General features: G+C 41.3%; 3 protein-coding genes across 9 annotated transcripts in view; 1 reads left to right on the top strand and 2 right to left on the bottom strand.

The window, feature by feature from the left end:
* Positions 1 to 851: 851 nt before the first annotated feature.
* hpdl (4-hydroxyphenylpyruvate dioxygenase-like) lies at positions 852 to 4,198 on the bottom strand. The gene is made up of 5 exons (XM_085169936.1): positions 3,364 to 4,198; positions 3,110 to 3,276; positions 2,881 to 3,032; positions 2,249 to 2,376; positions 852 to 1,767 (listed from the first exon to the last, which is right to left on the bottom strand). The coding sequence occupies exons 1-5, from the start codon at positions 4,116 to 4,118 to the stop codon at positions 1,563 to 1,565; spliced, it is 1,407 nt and encodes a 468-aa protein (XP_085026062.1). The 5' UTR covers positions 4,119 to 4,198; the 3' UTR covers positions 852 to 1,562.
* Positions 4,199 to 4,603: 405 nt separating this feature from the next.
* Positions 4,604 to 21,368, top strand: zranb1a (zinc finger, RAN-binding domain containing 1a). The gene is made up of 10 exons (XM_085169933.1): positions 4,604 to 4,926; positions 5,383 to 6,235; positions 10,435 to 10,622; positions 11,738 to 11,891; positions 12,782 to 12,853; positions 13,556 to 13,754; positions 14,436 to 14,556; positions 15,978 to 16,107; positions 17,071 to 17,300; positions 18,330 to 21,368. Exons 2-10 carry the CDS (start codon positions 5,407 to 5,409, stop codon positions 18,543 to 18,545), a joined length of 2,139 nt encoding a protein of 712 aa, XP_085026059.1. The 5' UTR covers positions 4,604 to 4,926; positions 5,383 to 5,406; the 3' UTR covers positions 18,546 to 21,368.
* ctbp2l (C-terminal binding protein 2, like) overlaps positions 19,130 to 24,714 on the bottom strand; it is a 97,048-nt gene continuing 91,463 nt past the window's right edge. For all 7 annotated transcript variants that reach the window (XM_085169926.1, XM_085169929.1, XM_085169928.1 and 4 more), the window contains one exon: positions 19,130 to 23,186. In XM_085169926.1, coding sequence (XP_085026052.1) covers positions 23,006 to 23,186 — 181 coding nt within the window. In that variant the 3' untranslated portion in view covers positions 19,130 to 23,005. The remainder of the gene's footprint in view (positions 23,187 to 24,714) is intronic.

Here is a 24,714-nt window from a genome sequence, read left to right as displayed (position 1 = left end):
CCCAGTTCCAGTGGTGAATGAAGAAAGGGCAGTGCATCTATTTTGTATGTGCTGCTTGGGTTTGCTTGTTATGTAATCGAAAAACATAAATCCTTAATACAGAATCAACATTTTTAAAATGCAGTTTGCCTGAGCAGGTGACCCCTGATTAAAGGAAAAACACTGACACCATTTGTCAAAATGCAGAAGTACATTCATTTCATAAATTGCCTGTTGCTGAGTTTTTATGTTTTGTTTTGTTTTTACAGTGACTCTCTGGTGTACTCAGTAGGATACTGTAACTACAGACAGGGCATAAAAAGAACATATGGCTTTCATGGAAGTCCATTAAACTTCACTGCTTCTCATCTATCCCACTAATCCTCACCCATAATGTTTATAGCCAAGTTAATTGAACTGGCACATCTCTGTGGGATTGGAGATCCCTTCTAAGAGGTTCTAAAGCCACTTTTTTTTTTGCCAAAGCATGCACATTGCTAAAACCACAGTGGCTTCTGAAAGAGGTGCAGCTGTTTGACCAGTAACAGTTCTTCAAGTGACTGTGTGGGTGGGTTATTTATGGAAAAAAAAAGGCCAAATAGCCTAGTTTAATTTTCCACCAACATAATGCTTACATAATGAAGTGAACAACAAATAATAGTTTGGGATACATTTCTACATTACGAGCCAATGAAGTGGTCAATTTTCTTCTTTTTCTCATATGGACAGTGACTTTGACTAAGTAATGCTAATGCAATAAATCAATTAATAATACCTTAGTATAAAATGTAAAAAAAAATAAAGAAATATTTCTCACTTTTCCTGCATTCATAACTATGAGCATTATAGTAAGCAAATGCACTTAAATGTTTTAAGTGAAAATACTTTAATATACAGTGTTATTATAGCACAGTATACATTAAAAAAAGCACACTATCCTTGATGCATTAGCAAGCTTTCAGTCTTCTAGCAGCTTGAGCTTGTTGCGCATACTTCATTGAGTATATGTGGAAGTGGTGTTCAGACACTTTACATACATATACTGCATTAACAATGAAGAACAAGCCACTGCACCCAAAAGCATTGCAAAGTAAAAGTACCGCATGCAAGTGCTACTATCAAAATATAATGTAAGTAACTGTAAGTTCCAGTATCTTTGACAATTACTAAAATGCACTGGCCATTGTCAATGTTTGTCTAGGAAGGTCTAAGAGGTTTAAAGTGTGCTTATTCCGAAGTTTGGCCCACACAAGAAGAAAAACGGAGCACAATATTTTGAAGCCAGCAATTGATTTTCACAGTTTACTGTGAGTCAAGTTTATTGAGGTTACTCTGGAGCAATGTGGTTTACTTTGAGACAGTGAAAACAAAGACGTTCTTTTACTCCTACAGCAAGTGTCTTTTGTTGTAAGTACAGAACACAGCACCCATTTCAACAGATATGAATGCATTATATAATAAGTAATGTGTCATCAGTGCAACGAGGGACTTTTTAGAGAGTAATTTAAATATTTCATATGTTTTTCAGTAAATAGTGCAGCCACATGAAATAAAATAACCTGTTATAGAAATGTTTGGAGTGGCTAACTAAGAGCAGTTTGTGCAGTTTTTGAGGATCCCTGAGGTTCTTGACGATCCACCCTCTCATTTTCCATGTACGCCTGCACCGACTGCCACAGCGCCTTGATGTTCCCCTCGCCAAATCCCGTTGCCCCTCTTCGCTCAATCAGCTCGAGAAAGAAGGTGTTCTCAGCAAATATGGGCTTGGTGAACACCTGTAGAAGATGTCTGAAGGGGGAAAAGCAGCACAGTAGATTCACTTTCAGCCTCGGGACTGTTTCCACAACTTTTCATTGGTGAATACAAAAATAAAGAATAAAAAATTGTGGTGCATGTCTTTCATCATTATTGCTGCAATTTTAAACGAAGTCAAGCAGTTTTCATGTGTATGTTGCAAGTTAAACGGGCTTCTGTAATCGTACTGAATAGTAAAACAGGAACATCCTCATTTTAATAGAGATGACTGATAAGATTGCTTGCTGACATTGAGCAGCCATACATCCCACAAAACTTTCAGTGTTTCACTTATTTAATAAGATATTGCCGAAGATAGTATTTAAACATTTTGCTTTGTTTTTATAAAAATGCAGAAGGACTAAACCTTCACAAACTGTTTTTTTCCTCAGTATGTAGAGAAAGATGGTTAAAAAGAAACCATTGACTAAAACAATTTACAAGAGAGAGATTACAACTCTTGATTGGCTCTTACCTTTTACTTTCACTGGATGCTCTCTGTGATAAAGGATCCTGGTGCAGGTCTGTATCCAGGAGAATCCCATGCTGTGCTAGCATCTGGGGGCTATGACCTGCTTCCTCTATTTCCTGCTGTTTTCCCAGCTGCCACAGCGCATGGGATGGGTTTAAAAAGATGGAAAATTCTTTTATTTTTGAACTTATTACAAAGTCTGTAATTATAGTGTTTGCTCCTGTGATTACCGGTACAAAGCAGACCCTGTTCTCCTTCTGTGTGGTGATGGCATAACCTTGAAAAGTGTGATAATGACTTGGATTATGTGTTCTAGTGGGAGAGGTTTGCCTTCAAAGCCCTCTTTTCTTTGATATCGTTTTCAGCCTTAAGTCACAGTTCAGCTAGGTTTTAGGCATAACTACTTTGTTAAGTGTGGTAATATATCAGGGTTTGGATCAAAATGTACCCTTTTAACAAGATCTGAAAAATCTCTGAAAGCCTGCCTTGCAGGAAGTATGAGGACAAACTTCTCCCAAATTCCCAAAATTTCAAAATCCAGGCCAGCTATGTAAATTAAACAGAACTATAATGTGAAAATATGAATAAAACACAGGTCGCTTCATGCAGTGATTATAGTTCAAAATCATTCAAACCTGAGTGTAATAGGCTGGAGGAGGGGAGGAAAATTGTACGCCAGCTTCAGCCATCGTGTGCGCAGTAGAAACAATGTTTTTGGTGTACAGCCCAATGTGCTGGATCCCTGGGGCCCTATGCTGCTCCAAGAAGGTGTCAACCTGGTTCCGGCCTGACAAAGCAAATGCAAACAATGATGGCGGAGATCATAAATAGTGGCTTAAATGAGAAACTAGGGGTTTCTATTACCTTGTTCGGGCAGTGATTCCGCAATGACAAACTTGCAGTCAGGCTCCTTTTTGCCAGCAAAAGGAAGAGCGATGCCTGCTTTGCTGCACTTCCAGTACTCCATGGCAGTAAGTCGAAGCCCAATGCCCTCCTGGTTTATCACAAAACCTTCATCCACGTCTTCATTACTATTCAGGAGAACAAACAGCCTTGAGATTACTGACGCCACACTGGGGAAAAGATATGACAACAAATGCCTCGGAATAGTTTCTCACCTATCAATGAAAAACCTCTGAAAACCAAAAACCTTCTCGTACCACCCCATGACCTGGTGGGTTGTCTTCCTGGGGCAGGCATAAGTTATGTGATCAAAGTGTGTGACAGGACAAGACATGTCCTCTTCTTCCAAGCTCCAGTCCTTTTCAGTGACATCAAACCCTGGCAAAAAGACTCCCTCATAGTTTGTCTTCTCAATTAGCGTGTGACACACGTTTCCCACAATTGATTTTACTACCGAGTAGGTGACAGGACCATTCACGTCCTCAACGGTGGTGGGAGGCACCAAGAAATTACAGCCCAGATCGCGAAGAACCTTGAATGACCTTTGGACATCCTCTACCTCGAAACACACGTTGTTTACAGTATCCACCGGATGAAGAGGGCTTAAATCATAAAGACATCCCAAAGAATTATTACCCTGCTTGTACTTCTCCAAGTCAGCCCGCTGTGGATCAATGGAGTATCTGTCAGCTAATCCCAGTATCCCTTCATTCAGTCCCACTCTGCTCTTACTGGGGCTCTCATTTACGACGAAAACTGCTGCTCCTTTCCTGAAAGCAAACTGCTTGGACTTGTCAGTTAATCTGGCAGCAAATAAATCAAACTTGAATTTAGAGACAAGGTCATTAGCTATTTTCTCCGCGTTAGAAACGTGGAGCGAAACGTGGTGTAACCGGCTCAAGAAAACAGCCATGTTTTCAGTGACGTTTTGAAAGGGGCGTGTCCAGAGAAAGCGGAACCCTTGATTCATAACCGAAAAGCCTATTTTTTCAGTTATATCAGCATATACTTAACGCTTTTGCTATTCTTCACAGCTAGTTCAGAATTTAATTGGAATGTATTCAAAATATAATTTAAGAAATTAAACAATTTACAGACTCACCATGGTTTCTATGCTGCTTATAAATATCGGATTTAATATCCATACGGATAATGTCATATTTATGTCATATGTAATCCAGTTTTCTATCCCAATCTTTGGGGACATCTTTGGGGATGTGTAAACTATCCAATCGCAAATGTCTTAGCATGACTAACATCAACATGTTTTTGTCTAGTGCAATGTGCCTAAAAATCGACAAAATAAGTGTTTCAGCGACGTGGTTATCAACTCTTTCTGCGTCCTAAAAATTAAACCTCCCAGGGCGTTTAGACTGTTCCGGACGTTCCTGAAGGCAACACAGTACTTTACCTTTGTCCAATCACGTTGAGAACTCAGCCAGATGATTGGTGACGGAGGCAGGCCAGCGTTTATTTTGGCTCTGCTACTCATTTGTCTCGCTGTCGCCGCCATTAAACAACACGGAGGCAATGTAAACCACGGAGAGTCGCGGATTTAAACGATGATTCGAGGGTTTCCAGGCTTTGCCGGGGATTGCTTTGTTCCGCCAGTGGTTAACGAGTCCATGAAGGTAAACATGTGAGAGGGCAGAGGAGTCGAAATCATTCGGATTGGGAAAGGTTTGATTGAGCCGGAGGAGGAGGAGAGGAGGGGAGGAGGGGGAGTGAACGAGAAGGGTTTGTTGTGGTTTTCGGCGGCGCAGCGCAGTCACGAAACGGTAAGATTATCACATTTTTCTTCACATGAATGAAATTATGACCTTTTCCATGACTGTATGCTCCGTCGTGCGCGTTAACCGTTGGATTTGATGGCAGCTAGCTCTATATATGCTAGGAGGTTAGCTCAGTAGCTAGCAAGCTAAAGCTAAAGACTAAAAACATAACTGCAGAGTAACGCAATAGTGTCTTTAGTCAGATGAGTTAAAAGCGCGCTGTTAACCATTCTTCTTAAAGTTACGGATTATTAAGGATTAAAATCAAACACTCTAAAATGTAATCTTGCCAGTGTGTCATTGAATGTGCCCGATCAGATGCAGGTTAGTTTACAAACTGTTGGAGCATATGCTGGACGGAATTCTTATATCTTAACACAATGGTTTGTAATACCTGCTTATTCGAGATTATTCTCAGAGCTATTGTTTATGTCTCAACTCTAACGGGATTTTTCACAACAGTGCATCCAACTAAAGTAGTCCACAATGACGGAGCAGAGGATAAAGTGGGCCTGTGACTACTGCACCTATGAAAACTGGCCATCTGCAATCAAATGTACTATGTGCCGTGCACCGAGGTTGAGGGGACCCATTATTACAGAGGAACCTTACAAAAACAGTCCTGATCTGGACCCCGGGCTGGAGTGGGAGCCTTCTAGAAGTGAAGGTGGCAGCAGCCTCCTCATCTGTCCTGATTCCAGTGCCAGGCCTAGAGTCAGGTCACCCAGTATGGCTGAGATTGCCAATAAGTGGTCCTGCCAGATGTGCACCTATCTGAACTGGCCTCGTGCCATCCGTTGCACACAGTGCCTCTGTCAGCGCCCGAGGACCAGCAGCCCCACTGAGTCCCCACAGACGTCAGGCTCCAATGCAGGTTGCCGCCCTGCTCTCCACTCTCCTGTGGATACCTGTGAGGAGTATAATGACAGAAACAGACTCAACACCCACCAGCAGCACTGGACATGTACCGCCTGCACTTACCAGAACTGGCCCAGAACTACAAAATGTGTGGTGTGTGACCTCCCCAGGCCCAACAACCAAGAAGCCATAGAGCTGGCCGAGTCTGCGGAGCCCTCACCCGTAATCAACGAGCAAGACAGGGCTCGGTGGAGGGGCAGTTGCAGCGAAGGCCAGGGGCAAAGGAGATCCCCTCCTATGCCCAAGAGGGAAGATCATGTCACTATGGATTTCCAGAGGATAGAGCTTGCAGCTGGAGCCATGAGCAAAGAGGAACAAGAAGTCGACTTCAAGAGGTTAAAGCAGATTAGGAACCGAATGAAGAAAACTGACTGGCTGTTTCTTAGTGCATGTGCTGGTGAGTTTTTTTTTCCCTTTCTACATTACATGTAATTTCTGCATGGATTAGAAGATCAGTTGGTTCATAGCAAATGAATGATGTGAAAATGTGCTTGTTTCTTAATTTTGTTTAAAAAGAATACACTCCCCTATGTCATGTTTTTCTTATAACAACACTTTTTTTGTGTGTGTCTGTGATGTCATGCTAAGTGACAGCAAAGCATTGTACTCCAGACAGAGGTGGCAGTTATTGTCCCCAAGGCAACACATTTTCAGTGTTATTACATTGCAGATGGTGCATCACTCTGCAAAGTGCCAAGGTTGCACAGCACTAAGAGCCACTTTGTATTTTATAAATGAGTGACGGCATGACTCATTGTTTAGTCTCCAAATATTAGAGTACAGAAGAAATTCCTGCTGTGTTATTTCATAGGGCGGTGCTATCAGGTAAAGACTGCTGACTGCAATGAAAAAAACATAAAATGTGGTAAAAGGGAAAGTAGGAATTTGGTCCAACTCACCACTGATGTTCCCAGTGCTTTTACTTGGGCTCTGAGAGCATCTTTGAGCAACTGAGAGGGTGTGAGTGCTTCCCAGCTGGTGGGGATGAATGGGCCGTCTGGGCAGCGTAGTGCAAGTGCAGCCCATGGAGCAGAGAGTCTCCTGGCTCACAGTCAATAGACCCTGTAAACAGTGGCGCGTATGTGCTGAACAGGGCCCCCCAAGAGGTAAAAATAACATTGACAGGACATTAAAAACAGTCAACAAAAAACAGAAGGAAAAAAAACCATGAGTGCAGCACATGATCATTGCCCCCTTGACCTTTGCACTGATTGAACTTGGCAGTATTTTTTTTTTGTCGTTTTCTTTTTTTCCCCTCTCCCTACCCCTGTCCTTAAAGACATGGGAAGACTCATGTATTAACTGTAAATATGGCTTTGCCTTTTTTTCCTTTTCTTCTTCTTCATACCATGTCTCTGACTCTTTACGGTTATACCGCATGTGCTCTTCAAAGTGTTTGTCAGTGGAGGAAGTGCCTGAGTCGAGTATGTTATGGCCAAGCACTTCCTCAGGTCTGAAAACACAATCTCACTTCACTTTACTGTGTTCCTGCAGTTCTACTTTAACGTTTTTTGTGCTCCATACAAGAGCCAAAATCGGATGATTCCCATCGATTGTGCTTTCCCACAAAAGGAAGCGGACATGTTTTTGTATTATGGTTCTTTTGTTTCAGTGAAAACCCTAACTGGTGTCTCTTGCTGTTGCCGCTCTGTTTATATTTCGATGCGGTTCCTGATAATGTGGTGTGGGAGAAAAAAACATTATCAAGGACCTCTGTTTTGCTTTCAGAAGATTAAATTAATCTCGACGATGAACCGAATTTTTCAGATGATTCAAAAAATACAAGCCCACCACTTTGTAGTACTTATGGTGAGAGATATCGAGAAACAAACACAAACAGACATTGATTTCATTTGTTCCAGCATATTACTTTTAGATAACCATAGGTTACTGTGGAGCAGCTGATTGAGAAACAATGTCAGACTGAGCTAATATTGGTCTGCGCTTAACAAATACACAAAGTCTTTCACAACCTGCATGATGTGCATTGATCAGACTGTAGGCACTGCTGGGATCAGACATGCTCTCATGAAGCTGACCTTGTCAAGCATGCAAAGGCAAAATATTCTGACATGTTAGTTCACCGAGGGCGTAATGAGGCGTTCTAGTTGGGATAAAACCAAAAACCATCATGCCTAAAGACCTCTATGACCCATCTCTGGGTGATTGGGTCATTATGGGGACTAATATTACATAGCCTAATCTTTTAATGGGTTGCAGTTGCTAAAACTTAAATGTCTTCATTTACATTAAATGAAAGGACCCATACTGTGCTCAGAAAGATAAAATACTGGTCAAGAAATCTGGTTTGCACTAATGCTTGCTCACCATGTCAATGCACATTACTTGACCATCCAATTACTTGTTTCTCGGTTGTCAGAAAGTCTTCAGAACTAATCTTTTATTGCTTTTGTTTTATATTACAAAGTTTGGTATGAGTCACACAAGAAAGGTCTTTTGTTGCAAACCTAGCTGCCTTAACCAGTAGGGTATCTCTCCATCTATCCATTCCCGTTTATCAGGGACTTGATGCAGCAGTCTAATCAGTGATGTCATGGGAGACAGCCAGGTGAGAAACGTAATCTCTCCTGCATGTTTTAGGATTGCACTGGGTCTCCTCCCAGTTGGATATGCTAGAATCCCCTCAACTAAGAGCCATCCAGGAGGTATCATAGTCAACTGCCTTTACACTGACCCTTTTTCGAACTGCCATTCTCGTCATCCTATCTCTAAGGGTACACTAGTTGCAGATTGCTGATAAAAAGCAGTGGAAATGAGCAATCACTTCTTTTGGGTCACTACCCAGAGCTCACGGCCACAGGGAATGGTAGGAACATAGATCGACCAGTAAATCAACAGCTTCAGCTTGACGCTGAGCTCACTCTTCACCACAACAAACTGGTTACAGCATGCACATCAGTGCAGATGCCGTCAGTCTCCCACTCCACTCTTCCTCCAGTTGCAAACAAGATCCAGTGATACTTGAACCCCATGAACTACCACTGTTTTTTGCGTGACATTTGTGCTGTTGCGTCAGGGAGTAAGTAAATTTGTCTTGGGTCGGGTACCAGACTGCTATGATGATGATAACAAGAATTTAAAGATCCTAGCTATCATCTTGGTGAAACCTCGTTGGTCGATCGCACTGCAGTGCATGCTTTATTGGGAATCACTGTTTAAAAATGTAGTGTGCTGTTAGTAGTTCAGCATGTAACCACATGCTTGGTTAACAAAATATTGAACGAAGAGAAAGCATTAAGCTGGCCGATGGAAATGTTTTTTAAGTTCATCACGTTTTAGTGCGGGCCTTTCATATTCTGTGAGGCAGCCCACATTAAGTGTACTGCCTCACTTGAGCACACTTGATGTTGGCCCTCTATTAATGGTAATGGTTTGGAAGAACAGAGCCCAGACAAAGGTTTACGGTTTGTTTATCTGAGTCTAAATTTAGCAAAACAGCCTGTATTCACTGAAAATGGGTCATCGCATTCTTGAGTTCCTTTGAGGTCTCCCGCATAGCAACAGCTATTGCAACTCAAATCATTCTGCATGTATTTATAGATCTGTTTGCAAAATGTCACCCAGTATGTGTAAAATGAGAAGGGCCATGCTTGGAATGTTTTAGTCCAGATTCACTCAACTGTCCTCTTCCCTGCCTGAGAGAACATCCTGATGTAAGGCAGCCAGTTTAAATAAAGCAGCTCTTCCAGTGTCCTGTTTGCTACCTAGCTGTTTCACTCATAACAGATGTTGAGACTAGTAGGTTCAACACGGACTGTCTTATGTGTTATACAGCTCTCTGATAGCTCTACATTACAGCTACACTGCTCTGTCTGTTCTGCTATGTAGTAGCCCAACAGTGTGATAACTGTTCTTGCACTCGGTTAGCTCGTGGCTACATCTAAAGGTCATCAGAGCTGTTGATTGACGTCAAGACCCTATTAAATTTTTTCCTCTAGTTGAATTTGTTTTACAAATTTCTCCCAGGTTTTAATAATAATAAATTGTGACTTGCGATGTTGTATTAGCACATTTAAAGCTGTCTGTTACATCTTGCTTCTGCTACAAGAACAGACATGGGGATTGAAGCTGCTCCAAAAATGTATCTAAAACATTTTTAAAATGGGTTTTAATGGTTTTTTTTATTTTTTTTTATTTTATTTTTTTTTGCTCATACATGTATGTTCTTTTGATTATCTTTTGAATACACTCAGTTGCTTGTTTCAGTATGCCTAAGTAATACTAATCCAAAGTAATAAAGGCTACATTGCAGATGGGTTATGATGTTTACAAAGGTGTTGAAACTTTTATGGTCAGCTCTGAGGTTGGACTTGTAGTGCTGTTAAATGGCTTGTGTGGTATCATTTAGTCTTCCCTATATCGATGGACTTGAATGTGTATGTCATGTGATGACATAAATGGCCGACTATGTTGACATGAGTCACTGTATTAAAGTTTAGTAGCCTTGCTACACAAAATCCTAGAAAAGAAGCTGTGTCAGCAATATTTAGGCACTGATTCATCACTTTTAACAGTTGTTTTCCATTATTTTTCCTTTTTATTTTTTTTTAACCTTCCTTCCTTCCTCTCCTGCAGGCGTTGTGGAGGGAGACCTGGCGGCAGTAGAAGCTTATAAGTCATCCGGTGGCGACATTGCCCGACAGCTCACTGCAGACGAGGTGCAGCTCCTTAATCGGTCCTCGGCTTTTGATGTAGGCTTCACTCTGGTTCATCTGGCTATTCGCTTTCAAAGGCAGGACATGCTCGCCATTCTGCTAACAGAGGTAAGCATAGTCTTAAATCTTTGAGCAAAAATTTGCCATAAGTTTTGCCCTTTTATTATTAAACTTATGTTTTTTAATAAAAAAAACAAAACAAGTTTCTGCATACAAACAGAAAAGAACAGGAAGCAAGATTCGATTAGTCAGTTTGAAAATTGAATCTTAAAGAGGATTTATGTCAGTTTTTATAAAAAGATCCTAAAAATTCCAACATGCCTGTAAAGTCTCTTTGTTACAGAAACTGTTCATTTTTAAGTGCTTTTTTTGTATTTCTCATTATCAGCCACAACAGCTTATAATTGCTCCTTACCAAGTGTACTATATAATGAAAAATAATGCTCTTAATGCATAGAATTACAGCGGAAAAGCACTTTTTGTGAATTGGGGGGGTATTAGAATTGCTGTTATTCTGTCATTGTTTCTTATGGGGCATGATAACAGAGTTGATGTGGTTTTGGAGAGCAAACAGTGATTAGGAAAAGGCACAGGAAGCATGTTGGCAAGCATAGAAAGGCAGGTCTTTACTATGCATGGGAGAGTTTGATCCCCAGTATGACAAATGCTTGGGTGGGTAAGGTGGACCAACTTCCTCTTTTGTGTTGCGTGAAATGCACGGGAACCATGTCTCGACGCCGTATGAGTTTGTGTCAAGGATCTCGTCTCTGTTTGAGAAGATTGACTAATACTACTAAAACTGGAATTGACAATTCAAACAAAATTGTGAGCAAGAGAAGACAACACAGTGTATCCGAGTGCACAGGATGGCAGCGCATTCACTCTCGGCATGCAGTGTGGGTGAATACAATGCTTCTGTTTAATAGAATTGGCACTGTGCCTGCCCAGCTTTTGATGCTAACCCTCCTGGCGTGCTGCAGCTGATGGACAACATCTGGCGCGCTACCATAATGTCGTGGGTGGAGCTTGCGGTTTTGAATTTTCATTTTGGGAGGGCAAGCATTTAGCATAACAAATCTTTTGGGGTAGTACATTTGCAGACGTATCTTAAGTGTAGATAAGTTCGCTTAGTTTTAGTTATATAGTCCAAAGTTCACAAATTCATTTAATCTTTTAATTTCATTGTAAAATAAAAATTGTTAATCTGTGTGCATGTCTACAAGGTGAGCCAGCAAGCAGCTAAGTGCATCCCTTCCATGGTGTGTCCCGAGCTGACGGAGCAGATCCGCAGAGAGATTGCATCTTCACTACGTCAACGTAAAGGAGACTTCACCTGTTACTTCCTCACCGACTTGGTCACTTTTACTCTGCCCGCAGGTACTTGGGTCTTAATGATTATACCACTTTTTTTTATTGGTGTGTGTTTGTGCGTGTAATCTAACCTCTCCTCCTGTTTATCCCTTTATCAGTTTTGCTTTATGGGCCTGTGCTTGCAGAAATATATATAATTTTTCCTGTAGCCTCAATAAACAGCTCAGATTAAACTCCCACCCCAACAACCAGTCTTAATATTTGTCATGTCTGACACTGAATATTACTGGCTCCATTTACTCTGGAAGCAAACAATAGGGAAATAATTACTTTTGTGCTCTTTGGGATTCTATTCATGGCTTCTTTGTAGAGTTTTCTTCTACACAGTATAAATGTCTAAATTGTCAATGTGTGAACTTGAATGTAAGAATAGGACCTCGCCTCATTGCGCAGCATTGCTCAGAGAAACATCAGCTCGTCCCTGTGGCATTATGTCTTCACTGAAATAACATGCACTTTACTTTTAAGAACACCCACTGTTCTGATCTAGTCCTGCTGCTGCCCATGGGAGCAAAGATTATGCAGCCTTCGCATATAAATTAGAATTTTTGTGTGCGTGCGTCTAACGCCAAGCATTTCACTACAGAGTGAATTTGGCCCGAGGCCAGCTGCAGGGCACTCGCTCTCTCGCTTTGTCTGTTTGTGTCTCTCTTGCTCGCAGACAAAGCCAGTGCCATTCACTATTGAACCAGAGAACAGCCACCAGTGTTCTGGCTTTGTGTGTGCACAGTTCAATACACAGAGCTTGTATTTACAGTGTGCCATTGACAAAATGCCATCCAGTGAAGAACATCCCCTCTGTGTGTCATTACTGTAGCATTTATGTTGCCCTCGGCCTTGTCTGCCATTAGGTTTTCATGCTCGTTATAACCTAGCTTTCCCATGTTTCTCTGCAGATATAGAAGACTTGCCGCCTGCTGTCCAGGAGAAGTTGTTTGATGAGGTGTTAGATCGAGATGTGCAGAAAGGTACTGAAGATGTCATTCTTTACATCCTGTGTCATATTCTCAATCTGTCCAGTTGCATGTTTTCAGCCATTCACGTCCTGCAATAGAAGGGACTTTAAACTAGCATCTTCCCTGCCTGTGTTTGTCTTCAATCAGCTCCCCGCCTCCTGCTTCGTCTTCTTTTCCTTCTCTAATTAGGTTAATTGAGCTCACTAGTTTCCCTCCCACATACTTATCTAATGACACTCTCCCAGTGCAGCTGTGTGTGTGTTTTGTGTTTCAACGAAGATATAAAAGGAGTATTATGACCCATTTAAGCCACCTTAAAGTGGGCTACTGGATAGAGCTGCCTTGAGTTTCTGGTGCAGAATATGATTGCATATTCAGGGAGATGTGTTTAATGATATTTCACGATGGGAAGAGAAATGCAGAAAAGCAGGTTTTGCATTTTGCATTTTGTCCCTGCAGAAATGGCGGCTGCAGCAGCTGCACATCTGAAACACTTAACGCAGCGTCTGTGCAATCCCATGCTGAGTTTTTGGAAACACAATTTTTTGTTTTTGATTCTTTTCATTAAACTATGAAATATATTAGCTGAGAAAATAAATGCAGCCAGTGTAAAACAAGTTCCTCTTTTGTGTTTTCACCGCAACAACACGGAACTTGATTAATTATTGTCTTGGAGTCCTCAACACCCAATCGCACATTTTTATCTGTTTATAGAACTGGAAGAGGAATCTCCTGTTATCAACTGGTCTCTGGAGCTGGGGACACGCCTGGACAGTCGCCTCTACGCCTTGTGGAACCGCACTGCCGGAGACTGCCTGTTGGACTCTGTTCTCCAGGCCACCTGGGGCATCTACGACAAGGACTCTGTCCTCCGCAAGGCTCTCCACGACAGCCTGCACGACTGCTCCCACTGGTGAGAGGCTCAGGCCTACACAGTTCCTGTAGTCTGATACTTGACACTTGAAAATTTTCACAGGCTGCTCTCAGTTCATGTTGCATATTCAAAAATGGCCTCGTGTTATCTGCATAAAAACAAAGCGAGAGCAGACTTAGAACTGAAAGAAATAAACTGCAAACAAGACTGGACACATTAAAACAACAACAACAAAAAAAGTCGTTCATCATTTCTCCCTCTACCAAGTTATGCTATTTTATTTAATTAGACTTTATTGTATTGATTCGATTCACTTTAACACAAGCACTTTGTTTTTTTTTCTTTGTAAATTTATGACCTGTTTACATCATAATTATATTTATTCTAAAGTTTTTGCTATATTCTTGGAATACGAGTGACTGTAAATCCAGATTTTCAAACTGGCGTATAACAGAATATTCTTTCTAGAGGGCATGCCTATAGACTACACTCATACAAGACAAAAAACATGGGTAAAAGTTCTTTTAATGAGCATTGTAGGTGTGTGGATTGTTCTGTTTATGTATAATTAAGACCTCTGGCACTTAAAGTGTAGCTCTTTTGAAGCTCTGTAATTGGATACATAAAGTAATCCATTCTATATAAGCAGGCTGAGCTCGAGGTCACCTTTAATTCAATAAGCTTTGAAAATAGTATAATAATATTATTTTTTTAAAATAGGTTTTTCACACGCTGGAAGGAGTGGGAGTCATGGTACTCGCAGAGCTTTGGTTTACATTTCTCCCTCAGAGAGGAGCAGTGGCAGGAAGACTGGGCCTTCATTCTGTCTTTGGCCAGCCAGGTAATTATGTTGTTGTCTCTGCTTTACAGCCTACCTTCACTTCCATTGAAGTGAAGGTAGACAGTGGTGCATTTTTAATTTTTTTTTTATTTTTTGGTCTACAAAAGAAATAAAAGCTGGAAAATTATGTATAAATTGATGCACTAACAAAGGCAAAACAGGAAGGTTTATGACCCAAAACGTCTGTCTCCAAAATATTTACATAACAATAGTCACTTTCCTCTCTTGCATTGTTTGCATATTCATTAGACTCTTGCAGCACTCCAGTCAGCAAAAGCGTGTGAGTCATATTGCAATAATTGTGTAAAACATCAAATTGCAATGTATCGCCTGTATTTGATCAAGGAAAGGCAATTCATAAGATAGTTGGATGCATTTATATTTTGCTCACTCAACTCAAAACTGTCATTTATAAACAACTATCCTCAAAGAAACTCAATATGCACAATTAATACAGTTGAACAAATATCAATTAAATAAGCCCTTTTACATTGAAATCCTTTGAAACAGTCTTTTCAAAGCTAGAAGCTGATCTGCTTAATATCTTGACATGAACAGAATCAGTCTGTTCTGGAGCCTCTTCCATCTGGTCTCTAACACCGGGTAGTTGTGTTACGTGCACAACGCTCACTCCGCCGCCTCAAACAGGCCGATAGGTTATCTCGTCAGTACGGGCGTGCGGTTATATAATTCAACAGGCTGACACCGCAGTTGCAAGTAGATTAATTGTGCTTGCCAACTTCACGACACCACCAGAAGTCCAAAACATATTTTAGTGTAGCTATTGATTTGCTTTTTTTTTTTTTTTTTTTTTTTTTTTTTAAAACAACTCTATTTGAGGAAATAAAGGTCTGCATAAAGCATAGGCTACTGAAACTATGAACTATTGTGATATATGTGCATTAGCCTAAATGGGAAAAGACAGTCGGAAGGGTCGCACTGTGCATGGTGGATCATGTGTGAATGACAGATAGGACATAAGCAATTTACTGCTGATCCCCTAAGATGAAGTTGTAAACAGCTGATCTACCGGCACGCCTGCTGAAGCAGCACTCTCTCTCCCCAGCATGTGACCTTGGGATTTACAGGCATTTAGCTTAGAGCCACTCTACCAGCAGCACAAACAAACACAGCAAAAGCTACCAAGCGATGACCTCGTCTCAGGCTTTGACAGCAACGGAGAGAGCCGAAGGATAAAAACCAAGCTTTTTAAATCCCATCCCACAAGGCTGAAACTTTGAAACCCCTTTTTATGCGATAGATCATTGCAGCTGTAGAATATTTAAAAGTGCTTATGTAATGTGCCCAATGAGAAGGAAAGAAAAGCGTTCGTACTCGTGCATGAGATACTTTTCTCTTTGCAGTATGATCACAATGCCTAACTATTCTTATGCTTTTTTTTTTTTTTCTCCTCTTTTTAGCCCGGGGCCAGCCTAGAGCAGACCCACATTTTTGTTCTTGCACATATTCTTCGAAGACCCATCATAGTCTACGGAGTGAAATACTACAAAAGTTTCCGTGGGGAAACGTTAGGATACACTCGTTTTCAAGGTGAGGCATCGTGTGGCTGTAATACTAAACGGTGTTCTCAACTCAGATCCTGAACTTCTAAAGGGTGTCAGATCTTGGAAAAAAAAAAAGGAAACAGAGTACTGACACTTGCTGATAGGTATGTTTCTTAATATTTAGTGATGTGACTATCAAAGGTGAAGCTTTGGACCCTCGTGTGTGCACTGTAGAGGGTGTAGTAGTCACTTATGTTAAGCGCTATCTGCTTGCTGAAAAGGTCAAATGACCAGTTGTAATTTAAGCAGAAAGAACTTTTTAAAATTGAGTGGAATTTGTGATAAACTGACCCCGGTGAGCTTCGCTGTTTATTTCTAACACTACTTTATCATGGCGTGAGGCAGCTTTTAACACCTGCAGCAACACCACATGAAACAAGGCCATTAGAATTACTCATACAGACAGGCTATTGTGTATGAGGTGCAGAGTGAGCACAGCTGGAGTGCATGGCTGCCAGAATATCTTGACCTCATTCGGTGTGTTGCACTGATAATTTGAATAAATAAAATGGTCTCTGATGCCTCGCTGCGTATTTGTTCCGTTTAGGGTGCAGCCTGGTTATGATGGCCTGCCTTAATTACGGTAATTATGTGTGTAGACTGAAACCATAGCTTTTGTGTACATTGCACACTAAGTGTTTAGTGATTGCTGGTGTGCTTTTGGAGCTGGAAGCTGGCCTGTCAGAAGCCAGAGGGGTGAGGGCGGGTGCACTTCTGAACAAGCAGAGCATCAGGCTGCACCGCGGAGCTTGTCTCTGCTCACAAAGAACCGGTTGTTTTCAGCGGGCTAAAAAGCAGCCGCCTCTAGCGTCAGGTCAAATCTGAGAGTGCGCTCGGCCCCGGCTGACATTTGCACACAATTTGAGCGAACAGTCGCCGAGCCTGTTGCTGGCCGATGCCTCGAGTGCTGTGGCGCGCAGCACCTTTTGACTAGTTTGTGTGTCTTCAGGTGTGTACCTGCCTCTGTTATGGGAGCAGAGCTTCTGCTGGAAGAGCCCCATTGCCCTGGGCTACACACGGGGTCACTTCTCGGCCCTGGTGGCTATGGAGAACGACGGCTACGACAATCGCGGTGCGGGCGCCAACCTCAATACTGATGACGATGTCACAGTCACTTTCCTGCCATTGGTGGACAGCGAAAGGAAGCTGCTGCATATTCACTTCCTGTCTGCACAAGAGGTAGGAAGTGTGGTTGTGCTGTAAAACTGCAGATTTGTTAATTTTTTAAAAATGTTTTTTTTAATTTAACTTTAAAAAGCAGGTAATTGGGTAATTTTGAGAAGTGTATTTTGGTATTACTGTAAATATTTTTGAAACTTGACTGCTTTTTGGGGGGGGGGGGAATGACAGAGGAGGCAGAGCTGGAGGTGGTAGAGGAGACAAAGGTCCTAATTTTTATTTTCTTATTGGGAGTGACCAGGATGGACAACATTAAGATTTAGTACATCACGGGGACAGCTTAGGTCTAGTGGTTTGGAGATGTGCAGAGGAGGGATGGTGTTTGATTTGAGCTACTGGGAAGGAGGATTCATGGATGTAGTGAAGGAGGATAAAAAGAGGGGTGGCATGAAAGACGAGGATGCTAGGGATAGTGTGGTTATGGAGGCGGCTGATCCACTGCAGCGGCTAATGAAGAATATTAGAAAGCCTAGCAGGGTTATTCCAGCTCAATTTCCAAAAAGAACTGTGCTGACTGTATTTAAAGCCCAGCCTGCCAGGCTAGGTTAAAATATTATGTGTAGGTGGGATGTTGGGATGTGAAGAAACAGCAGTTGGATCCATTACCCAGTGTATTTTGACTTGTAGACAAGCTGGTTTCACCATGTGGCCATGTAATAATGTAGCGCACTACCAGATGTTATAAGCCTTTCACTTGTGCCGTTTCTGAGTCACAGTACTTAAAACTGCATTAATCTTAAAATATGAAAAATCTACCAATTGTATTTAATACTTGTTGCATTTCATCAAAACTGAATCTACAGTTTAGATGGAGTGGCCTTTGTAATAAAAATTCCAGTTTTGGTAGCAGTGCCTCGTGAAACGACTAACAATCTTTAGCATTAGTCTCAGTGATTTTGGCTGTAGACCAGTTTTAGCTTTGTTTTTTGCAAATTAGTCTTGATGCAGGAAAGCTTTTAACATGTGCTATTGTGAGGTGAAAGCGTGTATCTGAACATTACTAATAGCATGTTTTGTGCGTGACTTCAGATGGGCAACGAAGAGCAGCAGGAAAAGCTGCTGAGGGAATGGCTGGACTGCTGCGTGACAGAAGGAGGCATGCTGGCTGCCATGCAGAAGAGCTCTCGCCGCCGTAACCACCCCTTGGTCACCCAGATGGTGGAGAAGTGGTTGGACAGATACCGCCAGATCCACCCCTGTGCCTCTCTCTCCGATGGCGAGGAAGAGGACGATGAAGACGAGTGAGTGAGGGGGAAGTAGAGAAGAGAGAAAAGCGCTCTTAAATCTGTGGAATGGACATTATAGGGTCTGGGAGAGACTACCTTGCTATCTACATTTCCCCTCCCCCTCCCTCCTTTCTCCAAAAATGTAAATCTTTAACTTGTAATAATGCATGTGTTCTGTGAGCTCTGTGGTAGAGAAGATACCAGCACCATCAAACAGAATCCCGATTACTGCTCCCATGAACGCAAGTCCACTTGGTTTGCCTCCCTATAGTCCTTACCGGTTATCTTGATGCTTCCTGTCAAGGTAATTATCTCACCGTGAGAGAAGTAATAGCTCATATAGGAAAAATATACTGTATTTAAGGAAATCCTGAAGCTGCACTAGATGGCAAAGTTCATTTATACAGAATTGCCTGACAGAAATTTTTGCTTCAAACTGAGAGGATGATAATCCTTTTTGTGTGTGTGTGTGTATGTTTAAGGTTTACAGAGCACTTGTTTTCCTGATTGCTGATCCCCTCTGCAAAGCCCCATTTGATGTTGAATTTATTTATTTGTTTAGAAGAGTTGGCACGCGGAGGCGATACCCTTTGTTCTGCCCCGTTTTATCTGTTTTTTGGTTGCTTTTTTTTTTTTTTTTTTTTTGATCCTTTCAGTTGAAGTATTGAAGTATTTTATTTTGCACAGATTATACATAAATTCTGTGAGGGAGGGGGGGGGGGACATACATGCTTACTGACATTTCTATGTGTGACATAGTTTGTGTTTGAGTGGGTGGTGGTGATGATGCTGGTGGGGGAAAGAAAACCAAACGCCCTGCCTCTTTCAGTGGACAGCGTTAATATTAAATTTGACTCACTTGCACCTACTTACTTACTTGCATTGTTCATTAATTCCCACCGTTAAATTCGTTGTTCGAATTGGTGACGCCACACACGCACGATTGCTGTTCCTTCCTGTTATAGCTGAAGTCACTGGGTGATGGTGGATCGGGAATGTTTGATCGCACACAAGGACACAGCCAATAATGTTCACATTGTGCACCCACATCGTCTAAATAGAAGTAGGATCACTGCAGTATGGAGTTCTCTATAGTGCAAATCACGGTTAGTTTTATAAGCATGTAATAAACTGTATATAAAAGATGGCTTTATCCTCCGTACCATCGCTTATTGGTTAGTAAAGTTATGTTGTAAAGGCTCAAATTAAATATATACATCTTGGCCATCATGGTGCTTGATAGTGGGGCTAATTTGGCCAAGAAAAATACACATTCAGGACAAGATGGGCCCCACATTAGCTTTATCATCATTTTTAACTCAGACGTGGGCCGTAATTTGCAACGTGCAAAACAACAGTTTAATAAAATTAGTATTTAATTTTGTCTAAAGTTTAAATTTCGGAATAAGACTTTTAATATTAATTAACCTGCCGGGTTCTTTTTGTAGCCAAAGAGTTTCCCTCTGCTGGCAATATGAAGAACTGCAGGTTTAAGGCACTTTTCACTTATGTTCCATACATTCATCTTTTATATACAGTCTGTTATTTTACCCCCTCAGCAGGATTTTGTTTAAAACTTAAAAAATTTCTAGATCAAGAGAGGTTTATAAAAACAGACCCCCCCCCCCCCCCCCCCCCCCCCCCCTTAAATTAATTGTTCTGGGACTAAAAAATGTGGGATTGTTTTTGTTTTCCATTCAATAAGAAGTTATTTCTTGTAGCCCCAAATACTGGATTTCATTCTATTTCAGTATTGTCTTTATCCCCCCCACCACCAAGTATTGGGGCTTTACACTTGTGATAAAGCCCTGATATTGTGATTTTTATTTTATTTTATTTTTTTCATAATTATGAAATATACACTTGCTGATCACTTTATGAAGTACACCATGCTAATACCGTGTGGATTCCTTTTTTTTGCCTTCAGAATGACCTTCATTTTTCATAGCATACAATTAAAATTGTATTAGAAACTGTGCTCTGAGATTTTGATCATAATAGCATCACACAGTTGCTGCAGATTTGCACGTTCATGCTAATCCATGATGTGAATCTCCCGTTCTACCACATCTGAAAAGGTGCGCAGTGAGATCTGGTGACAAGCACAGCAGATTGTCACAATGAGAAACAAGTCTGAGAAGACTTGAGCTTTGTGATATAGCGTTATCCTGCTGGAAGCGGCCATCAGAAGATGGGTATACTGTGGTCAGAAAGGGATTGAGATGGTCAGCAGCATTACTCAATAAATTGGTACCAACAGGATCAAAAAGTACCAAGAAAATATCCCATCACTCCATCACTGATACAAGGAACGATGGAGCCATGCTAGGAATTTGGTGTTATCATCTAAATGTTGCAGCAGAAATCAAGACATGCAAACCAGGCAACATTTTTCCAGTCTTCTTCTTCTGTTGTCCAATTTGACAAATCTTCAAATTGTAGCTTCAGCTTCCTGTTCTTATCAGACAGACACAGCACGCATGTGATCTTCTGCTGTTGTACGCCACCTGCTTCAAGGTTCGATGCGTTGCACTTTCAGAGATGCTTTCCTGCATGCTCCGTGCACGATTAATGCACTTTCACCCAGAGAAGTGCCACTCACCTTTCTTCTCTACTGTACGGGGAAATTCCCAGTAGATCAGTAGTTTCTGATATACTTACTAAAATCACCTTTCTTCTGCATTCTGCTGGGCCTTTGAAGGCCATTCTTGACTGTACATGGCTAAATGTGATTATTTTCTTGCTGTGACATTTGCTGAGTTAACAAACAGGTGTACCTAATGAAGCGGCCAGTGCATGTACATGACAAGGGAGTAAACTTGTTTTACATGAAAATCAAGAAGTCAGTACAGACGGCTGGTTCTCAGAATCGTATCTTTCTTATCTTTTTTTTTTTCTTTCTTTTTTATTTGAACTGCACTGAATGCTAAATGTTCACCTTGTACAAGAAACAAATACAAATACTCACACTAAAAACAAAAACATACTGCTGGCTGCCTCTTCTGCTATTGTTGGGACACTAAATAGGAGTTTCAGCTATTGCTCATACAGAGTACAGGATGCCCCAAAGAACCTGGCCTTCATTAGAACAAAGGAAATATTAAGGAGCAGGTAGAGAGGGTGGATCACATAGGACTATGGTTATAGGAACATTTAACTAGGCAATACGAATCTAACAGGACTCCTCAAAACTCTTTAACACCAAAAAAATGTGGGAATGTGTCCTTTTTATAAAAATACCACGATGGAGAGGATGATGGAGAGAAATACTCAATATTCAGACGAACCAGATCAGTCTTTGTTTTTTCTTTTTCCTTTTATAGACAATTATTTTGCGGGGGGAGGGGCAGGAGGAGAAACAATATCTGCAAAAAAAAGTGTTATTCCTGAGTCATTAAGAAACCATGCTGAATTTAACCCTTTCCTGTCTTCAGTGTGAAATGTGCTCACAGAAGGGACCGGGTCATCATGTCTAACAAGACTGCCATTATGATTAGTTAGCCATCAGACACTTCTCTGGAGAGAACCGGATGCATCGCTGAGCTTTTAGGAACTAAAAGTACAAAATAACTTTTATTTTCAAAAGCTTCAGCTGCAATTACGTGTTTAATGAATGGCTTTAGTGTTAATCACCAACTGCTTTAAAAAGTAGTAAGTTGGGGACACTTAAAACTCAAAAATTCTCACACTGTGTACAAGTGCCCTCTAGTGGTGAAAAGCTGTAACTCCAGCTTTGACAGGTGTCAAATGTACCACTGCCAGGAAAGGGTTAAAGCCCACTTTTGATTACTATAATTGATGAACAATCTTTTTCTTTAATTTGATAAATATATATAAGCTGATAATCCATTTTTAGTCATTCACACTGATGATAAAAAGAAAAAAACAATATTAATAATAATTCTCTTCTGAGGCATAATTGGGGGCCTAAATAACACACACTTGTTACATAATGAGGATTGGAGCTGGGTGAAGAAGAGGCGGGGAAGATTAGGAGCGCTGTCAGGGGTCATACGATCCAGTAACGTATGATGCCAAAGGTTTTTCTTTCTTTTCTTTTTTTTTCTCTTGTTCAGTTGGTGTGTTTAGAAGTGGGCTTACATTTCCCATGAGCTCTGAGGTGGGTGGTACGGTGGGGGCAGCTGAACAGAGTCTCATCGGGTAATCCCGGAGCACTAAAAACACTGGACTCTGTGTCCACAATCATAGGCATGTCCCAAAGAAAGACAAAAATACATCATCATCAAAGAGTAAAGTCGGTAACTGAACCCAAAGAGACAGAGAGTAAAAACTAAAAGGGTTAAAAGTACAAATTTCCCGGAACACTTCTTTTGTTCCCAGTTGCTGGCTGGATTTTTAGCAGGCAGCCGCTTGTGTCGTTTCACTGTCTCTTGGTCCCAGTTGGTCAGTTGCTTTGATTGGTTGTTTCTGAGTGTCAACAGGCCGGATGAGATGCTGCCATATGTACCCTTTCTGCTGCTATTGCTCGGTGAGGTGCTCTCTAGTGTCGCCGTGTTTAGAGGGCTGGTTGGGCGATGGGGCCTGGGAGGGGTGTGTACCAGAGGGCAAGGTGTGGGCGATGGGCACCCCACCAGGCACCATGCCCTCTAAAGCCCCTGGGATGCCGCCCGGAGCCACTCCAACCACACCTGGCGGGTATCTGGGGAGGGAAAAGGTCAGAGGTTAGTGGTGCCGACAAAAGGCTAACCCCCACGTACAACCGTGAAAGACAGGATTCTGTGCAAAGACCTCATCATCTAGTGAAACTGCTACTTCTTTTCCACCTTTTCAGGAACATATTTAAGAGTTACTTGGCTTTCAGGCTGACTTTTCAGATTCAGAAAGGTCCAAATTAATGTGAATAAAATTGGAATTTCTTGTCGTTTTAATGTGTCCAGAAAAATATGCAGCCAGATTAGTCTAAACATGAAACAGGTGCAAGATGGGGAAAGAGAGGGAGACTCAGCAGATGGCCAGACAAAAAGTTTTTGCTGTTTACTAACATTTTACACATCAAACAGTTTAAAAAGAATGACATTAATTACTTCTCTAAGATCAGAACCAGGTTGCGGAAGCTACGAGGCTTTAATTTCATAAAGCTAGAAGCAATGAGGGAGCGGAGGTAAAGAAGAATCCATTAAACTTTGGCGTACATCTGGATCACATTCCTTAAAACAGGACGTGGGCATTGGTGGAGCATGAACTCTCCAGGCGATCTTCCTGTTTATAGGGATTACATTAATCAACATACTTTGGAAAGTATTTCTTGCCTTGCTCATAGCATAGCATCTTTATTTATAATGCACTTTACATCCAACAATTTTGACCAAAGTGCTACAAATATAAAACTTTTATATTTGTGCTCATTGATTTGGTTCTTCAGCTTAGATTAAATATGAAACGGTTTCAGTTTCATTATGGTAATTAAAATAAAAAGGCAAGATACTGTTTGGTCTATAAATGCACATAATCTGCTCGTAGCTCGTAAAGTTTTAGTGCCTAATTTAAAGATGATTGGGTCATAATTGATATAAAAAGGAGAAAACACAATCCTCTCATGAAAGAAGCAGCACATGTTCTATTTATCAATGAGCCACATATTTTTCTTTCCCATCAATTTTCTTTTATTGTTTAAAAAAAATGCAGTTATCTTAATACTTCCTGAAACACAGACTTCCTGAGACTGTTTGGTGGAAAAGAGCTAATATGTTACATTAGTTAGGGGGGGAAATGGGTGTGGAAGTCACAGTAAAATCCATCAACCAGAGAAGGAGAAAATAGCTGGAAAGAACATTCCCAAATACCTATAAGAAGGAAACCACGAAGCATGACTCCATCCATGGAAGTGCACCTCAATGGTTTCATGTCATGCTTTCTGTGACACTCAAAAACCCACATTCACTGCTACCCATCTCTACTCTGTGTTCATTCAAACAGGTAAGTGCTGAAGGGGAACTACAGGAGGGACACACATCAGGTGAGCTCAGGAGGTGAGAGGGTCTTATATCCAGGACCTCCAACCGGAGGCTGTTGGCCCCAGATGATCGTATTTACCTGGTCCTGATCTAGGCATTAATTTTGTCTTGGGGGATGCCGGTTGTTACGCCTGGAAGAGTTTGGTTCACTTGGCTGCGTGAAAGAAGCACATGGAGGTGGAAATGCTGAGATCAAGAATGGCGAAGAGTGGG

Source organism: Neolamprologus multifasciatus, chromosome 8 (assembly GCF_963576455.1).
Source record: "Neolamprologus multifasciatus chromosome 8, fNeoMul1.2, whole genome shotgun sequence".
Taxonomy (NCBI): Eukaryota; Metazoa; Chordata; class Actinopteri; order Cichliformes; family Cichlidae; genus Neolamprologus; species Neolamprologus multifasciatus.
This window is presented reverse-complemented; position numbering and strand designations above follow the sequence as displayed.